The following is a 22,709-nucleotide window of genomic DNA, read 5'->3' on the forward strand; positions in this document are numbered from 1 at the left end:
TTTTCCCATATCCTGAGTTAATTTATGCTCTCATGATTCTTTTTTTTTCCCTTTCTTGTCCTCAGGTTTATTAATTACCCAGCTTAATCTAACTTCTTTCTTTTATTTCCTTTTCTTTTTAAAATTTGATTCTGGGCAGTAAACCCAGGTTTTTGTTTGTGCTAAATGCATGCTCTCAAAAGTTATCCACCAGTCGTCTCCTTCTCATTTATTTTTAAGACAGACTTTTTTGTGAAACATTTATTTGTGTATAATATTTAGTACATTTATACAATTGCACTTTGTAAGTAGGGAGTGCTAATAATGATAATAAATTGCATATGGGTTTAGGGAGACCATTGAAATTGTATCAGAATAAGAAATCAGGATTCCCTCTGTAGGTCATTGATTTCAAGCTTCCTCTGCTTAATTTCAATATGAAAATATTTTGAAATTACTGGTAGTGGGTTCCAGCCTGAAATCTCTGTTGTCTGTATATCCTAGCCATCTGGAGGGTGAATCAGGGCCTATCCTGTGACACTGGGATGTGTGTAAGTGCATATTATATAGTATAGATTATCTGGTGTAAATGCTGCTTTTTTTTTTGCTGTCCTTCATTTTAGCACAACAATTGGGAAGCTCTGCTATATGTAAGGGAAGAAGGGGTAAGCAAACTGCAGGATCTCTTAGGGAAGTCTTGCCAGTCAAACCAGAAGATAGAAAATACATTTTAGAAGAGGCAGGAAAATAGTCAGTATATTTTGGTTTGGGAAGAGGAAAGACTGATAATATTGCCAAAAGTTTTACTCCATATATTATTTGCATAATATTCAGATGACTAGAAATTAAAATTAGACCATAGTAGTTAGTGCTTGAAGTAATAATCAGTGACACTAATTTCACTAATTTAAAAACCACTACATCTTTGGTGAACATACATTAAACTTTGTTGTGAAGAGTGAACACTAAAATATGGTAGCTTGAATACGGTGAGATGACTGTTTTGGGGAAAACCATACATGTATTCATATGTGTGTGTATATATGTATATATATATATCTGTATATATATATACATATATATGAAAGATATTATACTAAGCAGTGTATTAGGTTCCTTTTATTTGTCACTGTACTAGGTCAGTGCAGGGTGTCCAAGAAAGAAACAAGTAGGGTAGAAAAAATAATACCTCCTAAAAAGAGTGGCATCTGTGCTGAAATAGGTAAGGTAGTAGACTAAAAAAATAGCTAATAGTTATTTGGACAGAAATGAAGAAGCTGAAAGGAGTTTGCCTGCATGAAGCTCCCGATGAACAGAAATGGAACAAAGACAAACTGGAAAGGTAAGCAGATGTCATGAAGGGACATTTCAGCCATGTGAGGATCTGGGCTCAAAATCTAAAAGGTAAAGCAAGCATATGACATTAATGGAGCAAAAAAATCAACCTGATAAAGTGTATGCATTAGAAAATATGGACTCTTGAGAAATTTTAAAGTCACAAATTAGCTATATTTTTTTTTATCAAAACGTATCCTTGCTTTATTTGTTATAAAAATTCCACAGTGTGCTGATAATGGTACAGTCTATGGATAATGATATGAAATCTTAACTATTCTAATTATCACAGAAATAGTAGTAATAATGGTTATTGATCTGACTGGGTATGAAATGTATACAATGAATACCGTTACTTTTGCTGAATTCAAGCATTCTGATTTTAGAATCTATATAGAAATGTAACTAAGAAAATATTGAAGTAAACAGTGTATATTTTTCTTTTTTATCTTTTATTTCCATGTATTTCTGACTTAAGTCCTTTGGCTCATCTATTTCAGAAGTCACTTATTAACATTTTTCTGTCTCCAATTTCTTTTTATTTGCTTCCATTATTTTAAAAGGTTAAATATATTTAATTGCAGGGGTCATATAATACTTCCTGTCAAATGACCAGAGACTATATATTAAAATATTAATAGTATAACAACATGTAATATAAATAAATCCATTTACTCTTAAGTATCTTAATAAGGAAAAAAGAAACCATAAAGATGAATATGTAATTTTATTGTTCAAATAAGAGGATTGCAGGTATATTTTAAGAATTAGTCAGCCTAAATTTCAACATCTGTTGACCTGCAATATTTAGTACTCCTTTGGTAGATCAGTTGTAATTAGAATGATGTTGGTATAAAGAAGAAGGTTGATGAGTTGACCTTGAAAGCGAGGCAGCAGATGTATCAGCTATCATAGGCATTGGGAACCATGGGTTGCCTGCAGGTAGGTTAGAAACAGGAGCCTCATTGGCTGAAATATCAGGATATCTAGTTGGAAAAGTAGAAGGCTCCATCATCAGTCCAAAATAATTGTTCTGTAAGGGAGATATGATGTGGTATTGAGAAGTAGATGTTGTAATGAAATTCACAACGTGGCCATTTGCTTGAGTGTAGCTGCTATGTGAGCGCATATGAAAAGTGGTCAACTGATTTAAAATAGCATGTTCATCTGTTACAATTTGCTCTGATGGTCTAACTGAAGTTGATGAAGGAGGAGAAAAATCACTTCTGATTAAGTCAGTTGTATTAGCAATTCTTTGGCTGGTAGAAGGCTCCTTTTTTAGAGGCACATTTAGATTTGTAGAGGTTGAAAATAAACTTTCTCCACTAGTTTCAGCAATTAAACCAGAATTATGATTGTCCACATTACCCCCTGCTCTAAGATGCTTCTTGTTGAGATCTGGAACTAATGAAGTAGATATTGGAGAAGCATTTTTAATCCCGACTCTTCTTTTCATTCTTACTAAAAGTTGGGGACAGCCTCGTTTAAAATTTGGATTATGATAGAACTGTAACTAAAACCAAAGGAGAAAGTTATTTAGAGACATTTTAAACCAAGTGATAATAGACAATAACATCTATAAAATCACAGATTTCATTTTTAGAACATAAAATTAATGTCATCATAAATCAGGATGATTGTCTTAAAATGCACTTATTGGGAACCAGACAGCAGTGAATACCATACTCTAATAAGTGGCTTTAGCACCTGTATTTACAGTTAAGATTCGAAGTTACTAGCAAATATCTCAAAATATTAGGTATTAGTGCCCTCAAAAATTTGAAAATGTTTAATAATTTCAACCTTAATATTTTATACAAATTTCAAATCAGATTTTACTTCGTGTAATGAACTATATAAAAATAAAATAACATACAGTCCATAAGTGTTAAATGAAAAAAATTTGAATACCTTGCTTAAAACAGAGACTTCTTTTTCTTCTGCCAAAAAGTCAGCTAGAGAAGCAGATCTTTGAAAATTCTGTCTCATCTTACTAAATCCATAAAGATTAAGCTGTCGAACTAAACTTTTCATACTATCAGTTTCAAATATTCTGAAAGGGGCCTTTCTTTCCAAAACTTCTTTTTTGAAAAGCTCTTCATTAATCACTATAGAAGTTCCATCCTCATCCCACCAAATAGACTTAAATTTGTCACTTTCAACTATTTTCCAAAGTTTTCTGGGAAAGGTCAGAGAAAGAAAATCATTATCTTCATCTGGTTCAGAGACACAAAATGTGTAACGTGGTCTTTTTATCAAGGATCCCTGAGACAAAACCTGAAAAGCATTTTCCTCAATCAGAGTCCTTAAGTCTGAGTCCTCAGTGAATGTGTGATCACACAGTGAAGATCTGTTGGAAGTTTCAGAATCAGTTGATCCATCTTTAGGAGAAATATCTTGAATTTCTGAAGAAACTTGTGCCATCTCAAATAATTTTTTCCTCAGCTACTTTTCTCATCTGCATGGTTTTGAACACTGCAGCTTCAAATGCTGCTTCAGTAGGCCTACACAGATAAACTAAACCTAGGCCATCATAATAGTTCTCAATCTGATAGTTATGACATCACAAGATGACTTTCGTCTCCTAGCAATTTATATGCAACAGTCAACCTACAGTGTTTCCCACTCTTGAAGTTTATTTGGTTAAAAAAAATTTAGATTGATTACTTACATTTTAATTTTAGACTGCTCACATTACTTACAAGGTATGATCTTTAAAATCTCATTTTCACAGAATCTTTCAAACACGTAAGCAAATTAATCTCTTCAATCACTGAAATAAAAGTTATTTGCTTCCTTACTCTTACTAGCTTGGTGCAAAGAGGGTAGGGCTTAATAATGGGATAATACTAGGAAAAAGAGGGAAATAAAACAAGGGTTAGAAAACTGGCAGTTTGGAATTCAAATTGGTGAAAAGCCTTTACGTAAAATAGGTAGGTCATAGAGATAGAAAATAGGTTACTGGCTAGAGAAAAGAAAAAAAATATCAATTATGGATTTTATAAAGGATAATAAAAATGTTTAAAAATATGTTTAAGAGTCTGGCATGGTGGCCTCTGCCATAATCCCAGCAACTTGGAAGTCTAAGACAGACCGGTTTTAGATATGAGCTCAGCTTCATCAATAAACTTAATGAGGCCTTAAGCAACTTAGCAAGACCCTCTGTCAAACCAAAAATAAAGAAGGGATAGGATGTTGCTTAGTGAAAAAGTTCCTCAATTCAATTCCCAGTACTAAAAAAAAAAAAAAAAAGAAAGAAAAGAAAAGAAGGAAGGAATTTAAGTATTATAAAGAATTGATGAAGTATAATATGCCAGTAAACTATATACTTTAAAATGTTTAAATTTTATATTTTACCTAAAATTTTATATTGAATTTTACCTAAAAAATGTTATTTTACTTAGGAACAATCTTTGTTTCACAATATAATAGAATATCAAATAGAACTTACATTTGTGAAATAAACTGAGTATTGAATTAAAAGTCTTCCTCCAAAAACAAGAATGCACTAGTTACAGTAAGATATTTTATTTTTATGTCTCAAAAAGGGCCATGTTTAATATATGCGGAAGAACCAAGCACACAGGAGTCTGACATAGGAGTATCACAAGTTTGAAGCCAATCTGGGCAATTTGGAAAGAGCTTGTCTCAAGGTAAAAAAAAAAAAAATGGGGTGCTGAGGTAAAGCTTGGTGGTAGAGCACTTGCTTAGCATGCACAAAGTCTTGAGTTTGATCCTTATTGCCACAAAAATTCTAAAAAGTATTGTTTTTATTTAGGAGGCCATTCATCTCATATTGGAAAGATATATCATTATTGGAAAGTCTAAGTATAATATAGTTTTTTTTTAATTTTAGAATTTTCTGTTTTAAGACATGTAGCAAAAGTATTCAAATTCACCAATTTTTTTATGGTGATAAAACATATTCCCATCAGATGCTGGTATGTGAATTTTGCTTTTTCAGAGCATTTCTTTAAGTTTACTGTTTGAAGATCATACAGTTTTTTCTCAAAGAAAACTTATTAAAATTTCATCAATATAGTGGCTGAAAATTTGGGGGGATTTTACAAGATAGCTTAACTATAACTTGATTCTAGTTAAAAACTTACCACTATTCATAAAGGTACAAGAAAAATAGCAGTTTTATCTAAAAAACTTGAATATAATAGGTTGCCTTCTACTATGCCCTTCATCTGCTTCTATAGTTTCCATATTCTTCCTTTTTCTCTTCTGTTTTCCTTTTTTTTCTTTCCTGTTTTTCTTATGTAGTAACTGGATGTTTAAGTTATTTATTTATATTTGGTTGCTTGACTATTTTTTGTGTTACTAGGGTTTCAACCGAGGGGTACTCTACCACTGAGCTGTATTTCCAGCACTTTTTAATTTTGACACAGGGTCTTTCTAAGTCCCCTAGGCTAGCTTTGACCTGTGATCCTCTTGCCTCAGTGTCCTGAGAGGCTGGGATACCATGCATGTGCTTGGCTAATAGTAATTAAAAAAAAATCTGAAAAGTAACCTTGTCTTCTAAACATTTTGTGCTTTGTTGACAAGGAAAAAAAAATTTATGACATCTATATCAACCACAAATGTAGCCTACATTTCCATATTTACTTTTTTTTCTTGGAGATAATGTTAATGACAGTTAGATAAGGGCATTTCATAAAGGTACTTCTTCTACTTGTGATATAGTGTACTTTCTATCTTGGTCCTTTATATTACCTCTCTTTGTAAGTTGATTAATTCAAGTATTATATTAATGATCCATTCATTGCTAAAAAGTCTTCCAGATTTTTGCATGATCTTCAAGTAAAGTATTCAAGTAAGACATATCCATCATTTTTTATTTATCTTGGAATGAGTGTTTTGTTTTTGTTTGTTTGCTTTTGTGTGTGTGTGTGTGTGTGTGTGTGTGTGTGTGTATGTGTGTTTTGTTTATCACTCCAAGAGAAACATAGTATATTTACCTACATCCGGAGTTCTCTCAGGATTTTATCCATATTTTTTTTTCTAGTCTGATTTTCATTTTCTTGAATGAATGGTCATTACCTTGTGAGTAATTAATGAAAACAGATATTCTAACATTCATCCTTTTATCTAGATAAAAAGTCCATTGGATTTTTTATATTACAGAAAGAACATTCACTACTAATTTTTAGATGGATTAGAAAATTCTGTTGGTCTCTTCCTTGTTTGAGAAATCAAGGCAATATTGTTTTTTGGATTCTGATTTTAAAAGTTTTCATAATGTTTATGCCTGTAATAATGAAAAACAGCAGTCAAGTATTTTTTGGAGAACCACCCTTCCTTTTCTGTTTTATTTTGCTTTTGTTGTTTTTGCTGTGGTGGGGATGAAATCCAGGGCCTTGAATATGCTAGGCAAGCCCTCTACCACTGGACTGCATTCCCAGCCCAAGTAAAGTGATGTGGTCACCTTATTCTCTTTGTCTCTATTTATGGCAGACACCACGTCCAATTTTATCTTTTTGTCCTCTTAAGCTTTATCAGGTGGATACCCAGGATTCAGGAGACAATGTCTTCACTCTTCATTTGTGTGTGTGTGTGTGTGTGTGTGTGTGTGTGTGTGTTTCTAGGGATTGAACCTAGGGCCTGTGCTTCACCAACTAAGCTATACTCCCAGCCCTCAGATCCTCTTAATCAATGAGTCTTATCAATTCTGTTTCTCTTAGAAATGATGATAATGAGAGTGGTGATAATGACATCTAATATCTTTGTACTATAAACCTCTATGAACTGTATTATTTTACTGACACACTATAGGTTTCACTAGAGGTTTTAAATATAGTAATTATTGTACAGATGTCGATATTATGGGTTTATATAGTTTTGTTAAGTAACCTAAGAAAGTGACAGTGCCAAGATTATACCTCAGAAATTCTGGTTCCCAAATTTTTACTACCAACCAGAGAACTACTTAAGAATATCATTTGGGCTGAGGTTGTGGCTCAGTGGTAGAGTGCCCACCTAGCATGTTCGAGGACCTGGGTTCAATCCTCAGCACCACATAAAAATAAAAAAATAAAGATATTGTGTCCAACTAAAAAATAAATATAAAAAAGAACATTATTTGGTCCCTTATCATTAGGAAGTTTTTCTTTTAAAGCTTAATTTGTCTTTATCAATAAAGCCACTCCACCTCTCTTTTGACTAGGGTTAGCAAGACACGTTTTTCCATCTCTTCATTATTAACCTGTATCTATCTATCCTCTCTCTCTCTCTCTCTCTCTCTCTCTTTCTCTCTTTCTCTCTCTCTCTCTCTTTCTCTCTCTCTCTCTCTCTCTCTCTCTCTCTCTCTCTATATATATATATATATATATATATATATATATATATTTTGTTTTTAAAGAGAGAGAGAGAGAAATTTTTAATATTTATTTTTTACTTTTCAGCGGACACAATGTCTTTGTTGTATGTGGTGCTGAGGATTGAACCCAGGCCGCACACATGCCAGGAGAGCGCTCTACCGCTTGAGCCACATCCTAATGTGCTTCTAGCTGGAAGAATATGATTGGACTTTGTTATCTGTACCAAGAGTACAAAAGTTGCCTTTTACTTAGGGTTTATTTAAACAGTTGTAATTAATTAAACTATAAATTAATATAGTTTCCTGTTTGCTCTTGCTGTTTTACCCCATTTTTTTTGTCTATTACCTTTTCAATTATTCGACTATTTTATTCCATTTTATCTGCTTTCTTGATTTATTAGCAATAACTGCTTTGTTCTTGCTTAGAAGTTATAGCGTGTGTACATAATAAATTTAAAATCTACCTTTAAGAGAGTCTTATACTTCCCCATGAAGTATAAGATGATGTTTGCTTTTCTTCTCAATCATTGGCTGTTGTTATCATGCATTTTTTAATTTCTTAATGTTATATATTCCCAATGTGTATATTTTTTCTTTAATAGTTAATTCTCTTTTGAAGAGATCTAGATAAAAGGAAAAATATCTTACCAATTTAACCATGTAGTTACTATTTTCAATTTATTGTCTCACTTTATCTTGGTATCACCTATGAAAACCATTTGATAAAACTAAAGTTTAGTTACAGTAAAACCCCTAAAACATTTAAAATTTTGAGATTTTAATTTTAAAGTATATTATGAGAATAATAATTCATTTGTGAAAAAATGAAAGTAAATAGCCAGTTATCAATGTAATTGGATTGAACCCATGGATGTGCTGTCACTGAACTACACCACAGTCTTTTTATTTTATATTTTGGTACAGAGTCTTGCTGAATTGCCTAGGCTGGCCTTGAGGTTGTGATCCTGCCTCAGATTCCCAAGTATCTGGTAGTTTAATTCTGTACCACTATGCCTGACTTATTTAAACATGGTAACTGCAAAAAATAGTAACAGCATATTTTGTTTAAGTAGAGCTCATAATCACTTCACAGTACAAAACATTACAACAATATATTTTTGGCGAGGCAGGGGGACTTCTAATGACCCAGGGACATTCTATTGCTGACCATGACTCACAGCCTTTTTAAATTTTTTACTTTCAGACATTGTCTTGCCAACTTGCTAAGGATATCACTGAATTTCTCTGTCTAGCCTTCATCTTACATTCCTACTACTTCCAATTTGATAGACATCGCCACCATGCCTGGCTACCTATATTTTTGTAAAAAAAAAATTGGAATCCTAGGTTTCCTGGATACCTATTACCTACTGATTTAGAATCTAATTCTTCCAGTGATTATTTTTATTACAAAGACTTCTGAAGTTCTAAATTCTGAGAGGACAGTGTGTTAGTGAAATTTCCTACTACTGTCTCTTGTAATAGCACTTGTGAAGAGAAGAAAAACAGGGTAAATACATTTATTGTGTTCATTCTCTTTATTTACCAATTTTTCCTTAGAATTAGTATTTAGCACTACAAAAATTCTTGGTTAAAGGAAACTGTTTATTATTAATATAACTGAAAAATGAATATATTTATTTGATGAATTTGCTATTTCCAGTTATTTACTGCATTAATCAAGAATAATCATCATAGTTTATTTTCAGGTTATTTGTGATGTCTTTACACATTACATTATTTTATGTTACTTTTTAAACTGGGATTGAACCCATGGGTGTGCTGTCACTGAACTACACCCCAGTCCTTTTTATTTTGTATTTTGGTACAGAGTCTTGCTGAATTGCCTAGGCTGGCCTTGAGGTTGTGATCCTGCCTCAGATTCCCAAGTATCTGGTAGTTTAATTCTGTACCATTAAGCCTGGCTGTATTGTAGTTTCTTAAAATAAACTCTTAAAATTTCTTTAAGCATTCTTTTTATTGATATTTAAATACCACATTACATTTTATCTTCATATTTTGGGTTGAAAGACTATAATTTGTGACTCTTGTAAAATGCCAGGAATATTTAATTGTATTCATCTTAAACTCTAAACCCATACAAAGTATTTTAAGTTTTAGAAAACTTTCTTCTTTGATGAATTTCATTTATTTTAGTTATGTTTTATGCATGATAAAAATTTTATTTTACTTTTAAAAATAGAAAAAAGTTTTTTTTATCACCAAGGCAAAATTCACAGAGAGGATATAATTTAATGATCTGATATTCAGTTCATTTTCTGTAACTGACATTTTAGGTTTTTGTTTTGTTTTGTTTTTGTTTTTAAATGAATGTATTATTTACTCTTTTCATTATGTATGTATTTATTTTTGGTACTAGGAATTGAACTTGAGGTATTTTAACTCTGAGCTATATTTCCCAATTTCCTTTTTTTTTTTTTTAATTTTAAGACATGGTCTTGCCAAGTTGCTTAGGGTCTGGGTAAGTTGTTGAGGCTGTTGAGTTGTAACACTCTTTCCTTAGCCTCCTGAGTTACATCATTAGTTTTCCTTTGTTTAACTTTTTTTAATTACTCAGTTACCTTCTAGATTTATCCAACTAATTATTTCCTTTAAAATAGCATATTAAATCAGGCATGATGGTGTAATCATGAAATCTCATTATATTAATCCTATAATCTCAGTGTCTCAAAAGGCTAATACAGGAAGATTGTGAGTTCAAATTCAGTCTCAGAAAAAAGCCAGGGGCTAAACAACTCAGTAAGATCCTATCTCTAAATAAAATACAAAAAAATAGACTAAGACACCAAAAAAATAGACTAAGTAGTGAGTTAGTGCCTCTGAGTTCAATATCTGGTACCCCCAAATAAATAATTAAAATGGGGTTTTAAGTGATTGAATGAAAGAATAGCTTCTTTGCATTATGTCCAGGAGAGAGATATCAAGAAGATTATGTGCTAAGAAGTTGCAGGGCTTTTTCTTTTCTTTTTTCTTATTCCTAGAGACATAGTTAACAAAAATATGTGAGCTAAAATACCTGGTTGAGTTGAGAAGCTACAGCTCCCAGGCAAACTTAAAATTTTTACAAAGCCAGCAAAAGGGATAAGAAAATTTATATTAGTATGTTGATTCTTTTCTAGTTTTTTTTTATTCTTCCTTTCATGTACATAGTATGGAGGCAAACAGGAAATAGCCTTTTATACCAAATCTGTTCTTCAGGATGGAAACATTAGACTATGTATGCAATATTCTGGTTTTTCTGGGGGTTGCCTGAGGGATTTGTTTCTATCTTGCCTGGCCAGGGTGCTAACAGGATGAATGCCTTTTGCATGGTCTGCAAACACTGGCCACTCTCTGTGTTACATATATTCTCAGACCCAATAGCCTGTTATAAACTGTTGAAAACAAGAGGCTAACAAAATGGCATATTAGAACTGTAGTAAGTTAAAAAAGAGTAAAATATCAGAAAAGACTTGAGGGTATTTTTGCTGTGAGTATGCAATAAATAGGTAAGATAGTTGGTTTTTAAATGCTCAAATTTTGGCAAAATAAAATATATAGAGAAAGAAGAAACATGAATCCAAGAATTAAAGAAATATCCAGAAAGGACCCTAAAGAAACCCAGGACCTAAATTATTTGATAAAAGAATTTTAAAACACCGTACTATGTTTTAAAATAGTGAGCTAAAACTAAACACACATGTAATAACAAAATCATAAAAATTATAGATGATTAAGATGATAAAATAATCAAGGAAATAGTATGAAGAAGAAATAAACGGGTTCTGGAGCTGACAACAATAACTAAATTTGATAGAGGAATTTAACAATAGATTTGGTTAAACAGAAAAAAAAATCAGTAAACTTGAAACAAGTTATTTGGGATCAGTGACAAAACCAAGAATGAAGAAAAATGAAGAGGGCCCATAGCTGTTGGGATACACTTCAAGTGGACAAAAAAAAAAAAAAAAAAAAAAAAAAAAAAAATCCTTATGAAAATTCAGAGAGAATAGTAAGAAAGACACAAAGATCTCACTAAACTAAGGAGTGGCTAAAAGCTTCATAATTTTGAATAAATGAACATAATACATTCAAGAAACTCACTGAGGGCTGGGGTTATGGCTCAGCGGTAGAGTACTCATTTAGCACATGCAAGGCCCTGAGTTTGATCCTCATCACCATATAAAAATAAATAAATAAAATAAAGGTATTGTGTCCAACTACAACTAAAAAATGAATGTTAAAAAAAGAAGCAGTTCACTGAACTCCAAGTACAAGAACTGAGATATATCCACACTGAGTCAAAATCAAAGGCAAAAATTTGAAAGCAGTAATATTACACACAAGGGAACTCCTATAAGACTGTTAATGGCTCTCTTAACAGAAACCTTACCAACCAGAAGATAATAGGATAGTTTCTTCAAAGTATTGAAAGAAAAGCTGATAATCAAGAAAAACTGCATAGGAAAAAAAGTTGTCATGAGAAAAGTAGCTGGCATTTGGAAATATGTTTATTTGGTAAAGATAAATGGACAAGAGCTGGTGTTGTGGCTCCATGATAGAGTGCTAGTTTTGAGCCCTGGGTTCAATTTTAACCGCCACATATAAACAAAAAATAAAGTTCTATTGACAACCAGAAAAAATACGTATATTAAAAGAAAAAAGTTTAAAAATAAATAAATAAATAGAAAAATATAATTGACTACATTAATGTAAACATCATGTAAAGTTGAAATAATAAAAATATTAGATGTTTTTAAAATATAGAAATTTTGGGGGGTTTACAATATGCAGAGATATAATTAGTGATCTGAATAATACAAAATAAAAAAGCCATCGTTTTTGTACTATAGAAGTTATTTTCAAATCAAATGAATAACTTTTAAGTCTTCTAAAACTAATTCCACTGGTAACCACACACAAAAAAATAGATAATACACCAAAGGATTTGAGAAGGAATTAAACAATACCACTACCACCACCACTAAAAAGGAAATAAAGAAAGAAAAAGAGTGAAAGAAAATTTGCAAGACACATTGAAAACAACTGACAACATAACAATTGTCTTTCCTCATTACTAATTACTTTAAACCAAGTAGACTTAAGACCCAAATGAGAAAGGAGTTTGGTTGACTGGGTTTAAAAAGGAATTCAATTGTAGTAGTCACTCCCTTATCTGTAAGGGATGTATTCCAAGAACTACAGCATATTCCTGAAATCTTATAGAACCAAATCCAATGTAGAACTATATAGTTTAATTTACAATTTGGGCACATTTGTCAACAGTAATAATAAATAATAGAACAATTATACTAATATACTAGAATACATGTTATTTAAAAGTTATGTTTATTTTTTAATTCCCATGTAATATACTTTGAACCACTATTGACTTTAATAACTGAAACCAGAGAAACAGAAATCATGATCTCATGGAGACTACCATACAAGTTATCCATTCTCGATTAAGATCTAAATATACATATAAGCTAAAAGTGAAAAGAGCAGAAAAAAGTATGCAAGACAAAGGGAACAAAAGAAAGCAGAGGTGACTAATACTATCGAACAATATAGACTTGTTGTTAAAAACTTCTATAAGAGACAAGGAACAGTCAAATTACTAGGTGATAGAACAGAAATATTTATGTACCAAAACCCAGAGCTCCTAAATATACAAAACTTTTTACAAGAATTTATAAAGAATTTAGCAGCATGTAAAACTTTAGTAATTCAATAGTAACTCAATTGATGCAATAACCAGATAGATGACCAGTGAGAAAATAGAAAATGTGAATGATATTTTAGATTAATTATAAAAAAATAGCAGAATTTAAATTACTTCAAATAAATACATTTTCCAGGATAATGTGGTTTTAATGTAGATCACGTTACCCCTCAAAACAAGTTTCAATATATTCTGTAAGATTGTATGTATCATAACTAAATTAAATAGAAAAACATAAGAAGGAAAACTGGAAAATTCATTAAGATGTGTTTATTAAGCAACTACTGGGCCAAAAAGAAATCATAAGAGATAGTAAGAATATTTTGAACATGAAAATGATATACTAAAAGTAGTGGGATTCAGCTAACGTTGTACTAAAAAGGGAAACATTAACTACATGAGTATATTAAATAAGGTCTCAGTGAATTTACTTTATGCCAGGGAGCAAGAAAAAGAACAACCTAAACCTAACAGAAAAAAGGAAGTAACAGAGATTAGAAAGGGAGATAAATGAAAATGGGTAAAAAATACAGTCAATGGTGGATTTTAACAACATAATCATCAAAATTGCAAACCCTTAGATTAAGAAAAAAAGAGGATTCAATAATTAAGTTCAGAAATGAAAGACTTAAAAGAGATGCCACAAAAACAAAAAAATATAGAAAAATACTTTAAGTAATTATACAATGACAGATAACTTGGTAAAATCAGTAAATTCCTAGAAATAACCTACTAACACATAATTGTGAAAAAACACAAAACCTGAATATATTTTTAACTAGCTAGACAATTAAATCTGTAATAAAAAACTTTGAATGTTGGGCATGATGAAACATGCTTCTGATCCCAGCAACTCAAGAAACTGAGAAGTTTCAGCCTTAACAATTTGGCAAGACTCTGTCTTAAAAAAATAAAAAGAACTGCAGATGTAGCTCAGTAGTTAAACCTGGTTTAATCCTCATATCAAAAATAAACAATAATAACATCCCCACCCCCCAAAAAAAACCAACAAAGAAAAGTCCTAGATCTATAACTTCATTGAAGAATTTCATCACAGATTTAAAACAAACAAAAACAGCTTTAATATTAGTATTATTCAAACCCTAAAAATGTAAAAGAAGTAACATGTTCAAGTTCATTTTATGAGGTCAACATGGGTATTTTGGCAAAATGTTGATCTCTAAGTCATACAAGACAACTATAGAACACTAAACTTGATGAACATGAAGAAAAGAAATACAATATTCTAAGTATTACCAAAGGAAGATTTTCTAATGAGAATTATTCTTAATTACAAGAAGGAGGAGTCTTAGAGGACAATAAAGATTATTTTTTGAAGGGTCCTACATTTTTTCACAATAAGTTGCTGAATTTATTGTTAAGAAACAGATTTGTTGACATTTAGTTAGTAAATAAAGGTAGAAAAGTTTCTATTGCCAGCCTTTATGGCTTTCTCTTTTTCTAAAACTACTAAGTCAAGCTTTTAACTATATGAAGGGAGAATGCTTCTCATTGAAATTAAGCTTATGATTGTGTCAAGAAGACAGAGAAGTTAAAAAAAATCTAAACATAAACAGTTTCCATGTGTTAACTAATTTTATAAAATGTTTGATAAATAAACATTAAAAATTAAAGGAGCAACATGGAAATGATTTGGGACTAAAATAAAAACTGGTAGATAATTAATACAAAATGTAAAATAGGATTAGATATAGGAAAATTTATGACAAAGTAATAACTGTGGAAGAAATAATTTAGCAAATAACTACTCTGAATGAGTAAGTAGTTCATACCAAGGCCCAGACAGTAGGGTTAGTAAGATTCTAATGTCAGCATATCATCTATTTTCTCTGTGCCACTTTTGACTTTTCTTTATGGTTCATTTCCCACCCAACAGCCAAATGAATTTACTAAAATCTCTCAAAGGCTGCAATTCTAACAGAAATCTTGAGTTACATTCTTCAGTTGAATGTCAGAGTCTTTAAAAATGGCCTATAAAATTACCTAACTATCTTTCTTTACTGTTATTAAATTGTATCTTCTCAATGAAGGTTAAAATCCTAACCACCAAAGTTTAGTAACTGATTTGGTATCTTAGCAGAGGTAGTTGAATTAAGATGATGTCTTCAATATATCAAAATAGATGATATCCTTATTAAAGGGGAAATTTAAGCACAGAGACAAGCAATCAGATAAATTAAGTAAAGACAATGCTATATGAAAATGAAGGTAGAGATTGGAATGACAACAAGCCAAGGAACTCCAGGAATTGCTTGTAACCATAGAAAACACACAAGCAAAGAAAAATTCTTCCTTATGGATGGCCCTGCTATCACCTTGGTTTTTTGCTTCTAGTAAAAAACAAATAAGTAAAAGCCAAAGATTTTCTTCATCTGCAGAATTGATAGTAAAAATATCTTTTTCATATATTTACTTTGTAAATGAACAAAAACTGCAATTCTATAAGAATAAACACATGGGAAATTTTGAACATAAAAGTTTAGAGAAAATAGTATGCTAATATTTTCCAAAAAGATGAGATATCATCACAGGAGAAGAGATATTTCCCCCAGAAGGGTCCAAGGAGTTTCTAGACAGAAGAAGGAACACCTCTCAGGATCAGTGGGCTTCTTGACATACATGATGGAAAAGCATTTCAGCAGCACCAAAGCATAGACAGAGGGTTATTTAGGAAAGTTAAATACACAATCAAGGGAGAAGGAGTGTATGTCAAAAAGTTGCATTTGGTAAAAATAAGGAATAGGTATTAAAGGGAAACTGTGAGCTATCTCAGAAGAAGACACAGTAACTTGTTAGTCTGGGTTATTAATATTTATAGAGGGCTGTACTAGGGGCTGGACAAGAGATGGTAGCAGGGTCGAAGTACAAAAGTTTGTACCAGTTTTTTTTGTTTTGTTTGTTTGATTTTTTTTTTTTTTTTTGCTTGTACATTTCCCTCTTTTTACCAGAACATGACCTAAGAGTATGTTACTCAAGGTCTGGATTTAAAATTGAACTTTGTCAATTTCAGTAGTTTGTAGGTATTTCCATTTTATTCAGTCAGTGTATGTCTTTATCCTGGATTCCTATCTCATTCACCCTTCTGAGTCTTTGATCCCTTAATCATAAGTGTGGGTGAGGGGCAAATATCTGTCTACTGTCATTGTTGAAGTAGGCAATGACACTGCCTAGATATTCATTACTCAAAGGAGAAATGTACTTCCTGATAAAAGCCTGTACAGTTATTTTCTTTTATAAATCTCAGAAAGTTTTTTTTTTTTTTTTTAAGCATGTCTATCAGATAAAATTGACTCAGGGCAAACTGTTAAAACTGTTAGCAGAATTTCTTCTGAGAGTTATTGTCAGACCCTCTCTCTCTCTTTTTTTAATCGTAGATAGACACAATATCTTTGTTTTATTTATTCATTTTTTAATATGGTGCTGAGAATTGGACCCGGTGCCTCATGCATTCAAGGCAAGTGCTCCATCACGGAGCTACAACCTGAGCCCTATCGGACCCTCTTCAAAACCTATACAGAATCTTTAAATCCTGTCTGTTTTGTAGGTCATGACTTAGTGTCTCAAATTAATGCAGGTTATTCTGTTAGAAGCAGTATTTCTACAAAACACTAACAGGTAAGTTTTAAGAATTTTATAAAGAAAATTCAAAAATTAAATTAAGACCAAAAACATTTAGTTTGTGTAATAACATTAAACTAAGAGTTATCATTTCTGTAAGATCAGGAGAGGTGGGCAGTGATCAAAGGTGGCAGATTTTAAAAAGCCAACAAAGGATGCTTTGAGATATCACTCCGGGGCAGAACTTCGTCAGATCAACAGAGTGGATAGGAGAAGGGCCTGAAGAGAAACTGTGTGGAAGCTTGACAGGATTAGACTTTTATGGGGCTTACAGCAGGAAGGGAAGGGCTTGGGACAGGAAAAGGTGTTTTTAGAGTCCCTTGTCCCATTGGAGTTGGTCAGGAGAGTTGGCTGAACTCCAGGATTGGCCAGGGGTCCTACTAATTGACAGGTGTTAGGAGATTCCGCTGATTGACAGGCATTTCTGTTGGCATCTGATTGATGCTTCTTTCCTGCAGGCTGCTTTGTCCTAAGTCACCACCACCAACCTGACAATTTCTATGAGAAATCATTTTTATAATAACAGTATATATTTAATATCTATTTAGTCTCTACAAAGACTGCTGATTTATTAATTTGATTGTATATGAAGTCCTTCATAAGTTTTACTATCTTTTAAAACTCCTTTTCTACCTTTTCATGCCTTTTACAATTTTCCCAAACCTTTAATTGGTTATGTTTTTATATCTCATTTTGAGATCATAGTTATATTTGCAATAAAAATCTTTTCTTGTTTCTATAAGCTCTGAACTTATCCTTGATGCCAATGTAATAATGAGGACCTGGTTTTTAAAAGGAAAAAGAAGTTTTATTGCTTTAAGAAACACAAGAATTTCCTGCCCCAGAGGTTAGGATTCTCCCATCACTGAGAACAGAGGATTTTTAAAGAGATGATTGAAAGATTACATTTCCTAACCAGCAAGTGGGGAGTTGTGTCCTGATGGGGTGAAATTCATTTGTTAATTTGGAAGAGGGAGAAAAGAAAAACACAGGGGCTATATTTAAAGCATGAGGTAGAATTTATGTTTGGAACATAAATTTAAGTGGCCTAGCCTCCTTTGTTCCTATCCTTATGTGGTATACAATAGAGGAGACTAGCTTCTTAACAAACATTAGTCAGAAGTGTTTTATTTCTAAAGTTCATCTTTGCTTTTTTAAAATATGATTTTTAAAAGTTCTCATATATTATATCCTTAGTGTACCTGAATAGCAGTTAAAATAATACATTTTGTGCTCTTTACTTCCCTTTTGTGAAAAATTGGCAGAATATCTTTGTGTTTCACATTGTCAGTCATTATAAAAAAAAATTCATCTGTCTATAATTATCTACCAAACATACATCTAAATTTTCATTCCAGTGTTAAGAGTAGCATGGAATCTTTATATATTGTTTATTGATGACAGGTTACCTTTGTCCTGTTATAAAACACTGAGTGACATTAAAAGATCCCCAAGTAAGTTTGCTATTTTTTATATAAAACTGAAGGATTTACTAGCAACTTTAATTTGGAGAGTACCTAGTTTCCTAAGTACTCTCTTAAGTTTTATTACAAACAGAAATTGGTTTCAGTTCCATGTTCCATGGAGTTCAAGAATTTCCCTTGCCACTAAGGGAGGCAAGCAAGAAAATTTATTAAGACGAAGATAAAGTATAGAATTCCCAGCAGTGTGATGGAATGGGCAAGATGAGGTTGCCATTGAAATCTTATGGCACACTCTCTTTTCTGGATTTCTTTAGAGAATTTATTCCCTATTCTGATTGGTTTCTAGCTATTACTGGGGCTTCAAGCTAGTTGAATGGTTGTTGCTTGTCTAGCTTTTCTGGCTATTTCAAGATCTTACTCTGGACTCATTGTTATCTTCTCATGTTCCATTTTCCTAAGTAGGTGGTGATGTGATTCATCTAGTTCCTCCTGTTTTTGCCTTTCCCCTGCCCTTTTTCCTGACACAATTCTATTTTCCCTATAAAATCCCTATTTCAGCTTTACGTTTTAAAAGCCTGTACAGGATTGATATTTAAGGAAGCCAGGTTTGATAGAATAGGATAACTATCTTCATGTTTCTGCCTAGGTTGGCTATCTGCTGACAAAAACCTTAAATCTCTTATGTTTAGGAAACAGTATTGAAGATCTAAAATAGATTAATTATTTGATAATAATACCTAATTCTTTTAAGACTTATTCCCCTAAATAATAAAAACTTAACTGACACGACAGATTATCTTGATAAATAAGATACTTATTTGAGAAACCCATTTTTAACACAGAGAATAAGATTTTAATTTTATATAAGTACATTGAAATTTAACCTTAGAGAAACTTTTGCATCTTTAGCTGTTCTAATTGCAGCCATCTCTAATTACATATGAAAATTTTTAGAGTTACCATTCACAAATCCTTTGAAACTTATTTAGATATTCTATGACTTTTTTACATAATTTCCCTTGCCACGCTTCATTTCCAAACCTTTAACTTGTATATCTCCCTTTTTCTTGCTGCTGACTCTTGAATTTATATCTTGAAATAGTTCTTGTAAAATTTGAGAATTTAGGCAAATGACTCCTTTTTAATAAGAAAAAATACCTTATAATTTTTGTGGTACATATTTGAAACAGCTGAAACATTTTGTACTTCTTGCATATAAAATTATAATCTGTTAGAATTTTAACTTTTAACAACCTTGCTTTTAGTGAAGACCTAGAAATAAATGAATCTTAAGATTTTTTCTATTTGCCAAGAATTCATAAATACACGTGTAATAAACTCAAATGATGAAAAATAGAAAATTCCAGAGGTCCATTTTTCAAAATACAGTAGTCCTGGCACAACAGTGCATGCCTCTAACCCCACTGGGTCAGGAGGCTGAAGCTGGAGGAACACAAGTACAAAGACAGCCTCAGCAACTTAGCAAGGCACTAAACAACTTAATGAGACCCTGTCTCTAAATAAAAATAAAAAAGTGATTGAGATATGCTCAGTGGTGAAGTACCTCTGGGTTCAATAACTTAGTACAATCAAAACAAAACGAAAATAACCAGTGTTTAGATTTAAATATAAAATGACTTGGGTTCCAAGAAAAACAGCTAAAGGGGAGCACACAATAGAAAGTTACAAGCAGCTAGTTTACACTGGATTATAAAGAAAATTATAGCCCTTTTACAAATAGGAGGTAAGAAGTAAGAAGCCAACTTGACCCACAGAGATAAACTGTATAGTTGCTAAAAGGCACTCAATCGGGGGACTTTCTAGCCACAAGGAAAAGAAGGGGAAGCAGTGAAATCAGCCCTGACCAATAAGTGGTGGTCAAGTACCCTCCTTACTTAATAGCTGTTTATGCCAAACATTGTGTGGTCAACTGTTGAGAGCCACAGCCAAAGGGTCCCAGCAAACTTCAAGCTGCCAGCAAACTTCCAGCTGCCAGCTGATGATTGGCTCACAGCGGCCCCAGCAAACTTCTACTGCCAACTGATTGGCTCCTCTGTGGTGATGCTCATTGGGTTGTTTCCCCGCCCTTTCAGACCACGGAGCTGATCATTGGGGGACATTTTTGGCTCTGCCCATGAGACCCAGCCAATTGGCCTCAAGAGCAGGAGGAGTGGGGGAGGTTGAGAGGCTTGTGGGAAGCCAATGGTGGCAGTTGGGCTCTGAGGGTTTTTCCTGAGGAGCTGTGTGGTGTGGCACATATGGTTCTAAAAATAAAGTTCGTTTCTTTTGACAAGTGGCTCCTGAATCGTTTCCAGCCAGACTGTGGCAGTCACCTATAGCTTTGGGCAATGACTCAATGCCCTTGCATCAGGGATAAAACCTATGCAGACTGCCTGCTTGGTGCGCCTACTTTTGGTTTTGATTGCTGTACTACTTTGTGTGCATGCAGAAAAATTTCTTGCCTTGGTGATAGAGCTTATTGTTTTCTGAGTGTTTATTTCAGCTTCTGGGGTGCCCAGGCTTTCCAATATTTCCAGCAAAATATAAGTTGTCTTATAGAACTTAAAAAGAAGAATACTTGGTTTTATAATTAGCAGTTGATATTTTGTATTTGAACTCTTCAAACTAATCAAAAAAATGTCTGCTAACAAACATTTATGAAGATTAGTCCCATTTATGGTAAATCTAATTTACCCATTTTAACTGTTAACTTTTGGTTATACCTGAAAACTGACATATGAGACAAGGCTAGTTAGCATTTGAAACTATCTCTTCCTGTCCAAAAACAAAAATAAACAAACCAAAACCAAGATCATAATAGCAATGGTCATATGCTTTAAACATTTTATAGAAACTGAAACTTTTTTTAGTACTGCATATCTAACAATTGATCTATATCCCCAGCCATTTTTATATTTTTAGTTTGAAACAGGGTCTTGCTAAGTTGCTGAAGCTGACTTTGAATTTGCAATCCACCTGCCTCGGCATCCTGGACTGCTGGGATTACATGCATGTGTCACCATGCATGTGGTGGTTAGTAATTGAAAAACTAATGTGGGTTAGTAATTGAAAAACTACTTATATTTTATCAGCAAATTTAAATTATCGGTCAAAGATATAAGTGACCTGAACTAAAAGGCATTATGTTGCAGTAATTCATTGCAGGTCAGCATGAGAAAGAAAGAAGAAGCAGAGCAAGCAAAGCAGTAGCAAAAAAAAAGAAAAATAAAAAAAAAGCCTTTATTGTGTACAAGCAATCTTTTTATAGTATTGTGAACAAAGAGGCAGCCTTCCAACAGCAATAAATCAGGTCTTTCAGCTAATTAAACATAGCATACAGAAATTTTACTTTCTAATCAGAAGTGACCTGCTTCTCAAGGCTAATCCACTCAGCCCCAGAGCATGCTGAACTCTGCTCTTTGTTAAGAACAGATAATAAAATTTTTCTTAGCACCCTCCTAGCCCACTTGGCAGAACATCTTGATTTCTGGGAGTAAGACTTCCCAAGGGCAGCTGATATCTTGTTTTCAAGCATGTCCGCTGTTACCTTATCTAAACCTTGAAGGAGCCTCTTGTTTGCAAGCAGGCCCTCCCAAGGACAGCAAACATCTGTTTTCAAGCATGTCCGCTGATACCTATCTATACCTTGACAGTATATCCCCTTTGCAGGCAGATTCAATCAAGGACAGTAAAGTAATGCAGTCACATTTGATTCTCTACACATTAGGTCATTTTTTTTTTAATGAGCACTCAATTTATTTTTCAGCTAATATGGTTCTATGTTAGACATTATAAGGAAAGAAGTGAATGAAGGGGAGGCAAGATAGGTAGCTCAACAATAACAGCCCAGGGGAGACTGTGACCTTTCTCTTTCAGCAATGGACACACATAGGGGAATGAAGAGAGATTTCCACCATTAGGCCATTGCTAGTTTATTAGGGAAGGGTCCTTGTAAACTTTATGAGGAACCAGGAGTTTTCAGGATTTCAGACCCAGAATTAAGTTTCCTTTTTTATGATGATGGAGTGTTTGCTGTTTCTTTGGTTGATGATGAAGATGCTATCTGGGGTTTAGATCTGTCAAGCTGAGTCAGAGTGCCCTTGATGTGTCTCTGATTTTAATATGGAATACATGTTTCAAGATGGCTTTGTGTAGGTCAAGTTCTACCTAGACTTGTTGTAGGGACAGACAAGGCAAGGCACTGAAGATAACAAGAAACAGTTTCACTTGGCTGCAGCCAGGTTCAGAGGGCACAGCTTTCAGGATAATCAATTAATCCCCTGAA

The 22,709-nt window shown here is 32.8% G+C and overlaps 1 protein-coding gene across 2 annotated transcripts; it reads right to left on the reverse strand.

Moving 5' to 3' along the window:
- Positions 1 to 2,140: 2,140 nt before the first annotated feature.
- LOC113178030 (heat shock transcription factor, Y-linked-like) lies at positions 2,141 to 3,738 on the reverse strand. Of its 2 annotated transcripts, XM_077794259.1 has the most exons (3): positions 3,592 to 3,602; positions 3,226 to 3,493; positions 2,141 to 2,827 (listed from the first exon to the last, which is right to left on the reverse strand). In XM_077794259.1, exons 1-3 carry the CDS (start codon positions 3,600 to 3,602, stop codon positions 2,141 to 2,143), a joined length of 966 nt encoding a protein of 321 aa, XP_077650385.1. The 2 variants fall into 2 exon arrangements, with proteins under 2 accessions (XP_077650385.1, XP_026238297.1); XM_026382512.1 differs by having other exon boundaries at positions 3,226 to 3,738.
- Positions 3,739 to 22,709: the final 18,971 nt, after the last annotated feature.

The sequence above is a fragment of the Urocitellus parryii genome, chromosome Y (genome assembly GCF_045843805.1).
Source record: "Urocitellus parryii isolate mUroPar1 chromosome Y, mUroPar1.hap1, whole genome shotgun sequence".
NCBI classification, from domain to species: domain Eukaryota; kingdom Metazoa; phylum Chordata; class Mammalia; order Rodentia; family Sciuridae; genus Urocitellus; species Urocitellus parryii.

Excerpts from the sequence above, each read along its gene's own strand:
- LOC113178030 (XM_026382512.1), bottom strand. The coding sequence starts at position 3,738 with ATGGCACAAGTTTCTTCAGAAATTCAAGATATTTCTCCTAAAGATGGA. Across the intron at positions 2,828-3,225 it reads AAGTCTCTGTTTTAAGCAAG|TTACAGTTCTATCATAATCC; the intron begins GTATTCAAATTT and ends CTTTGGTTTTAG.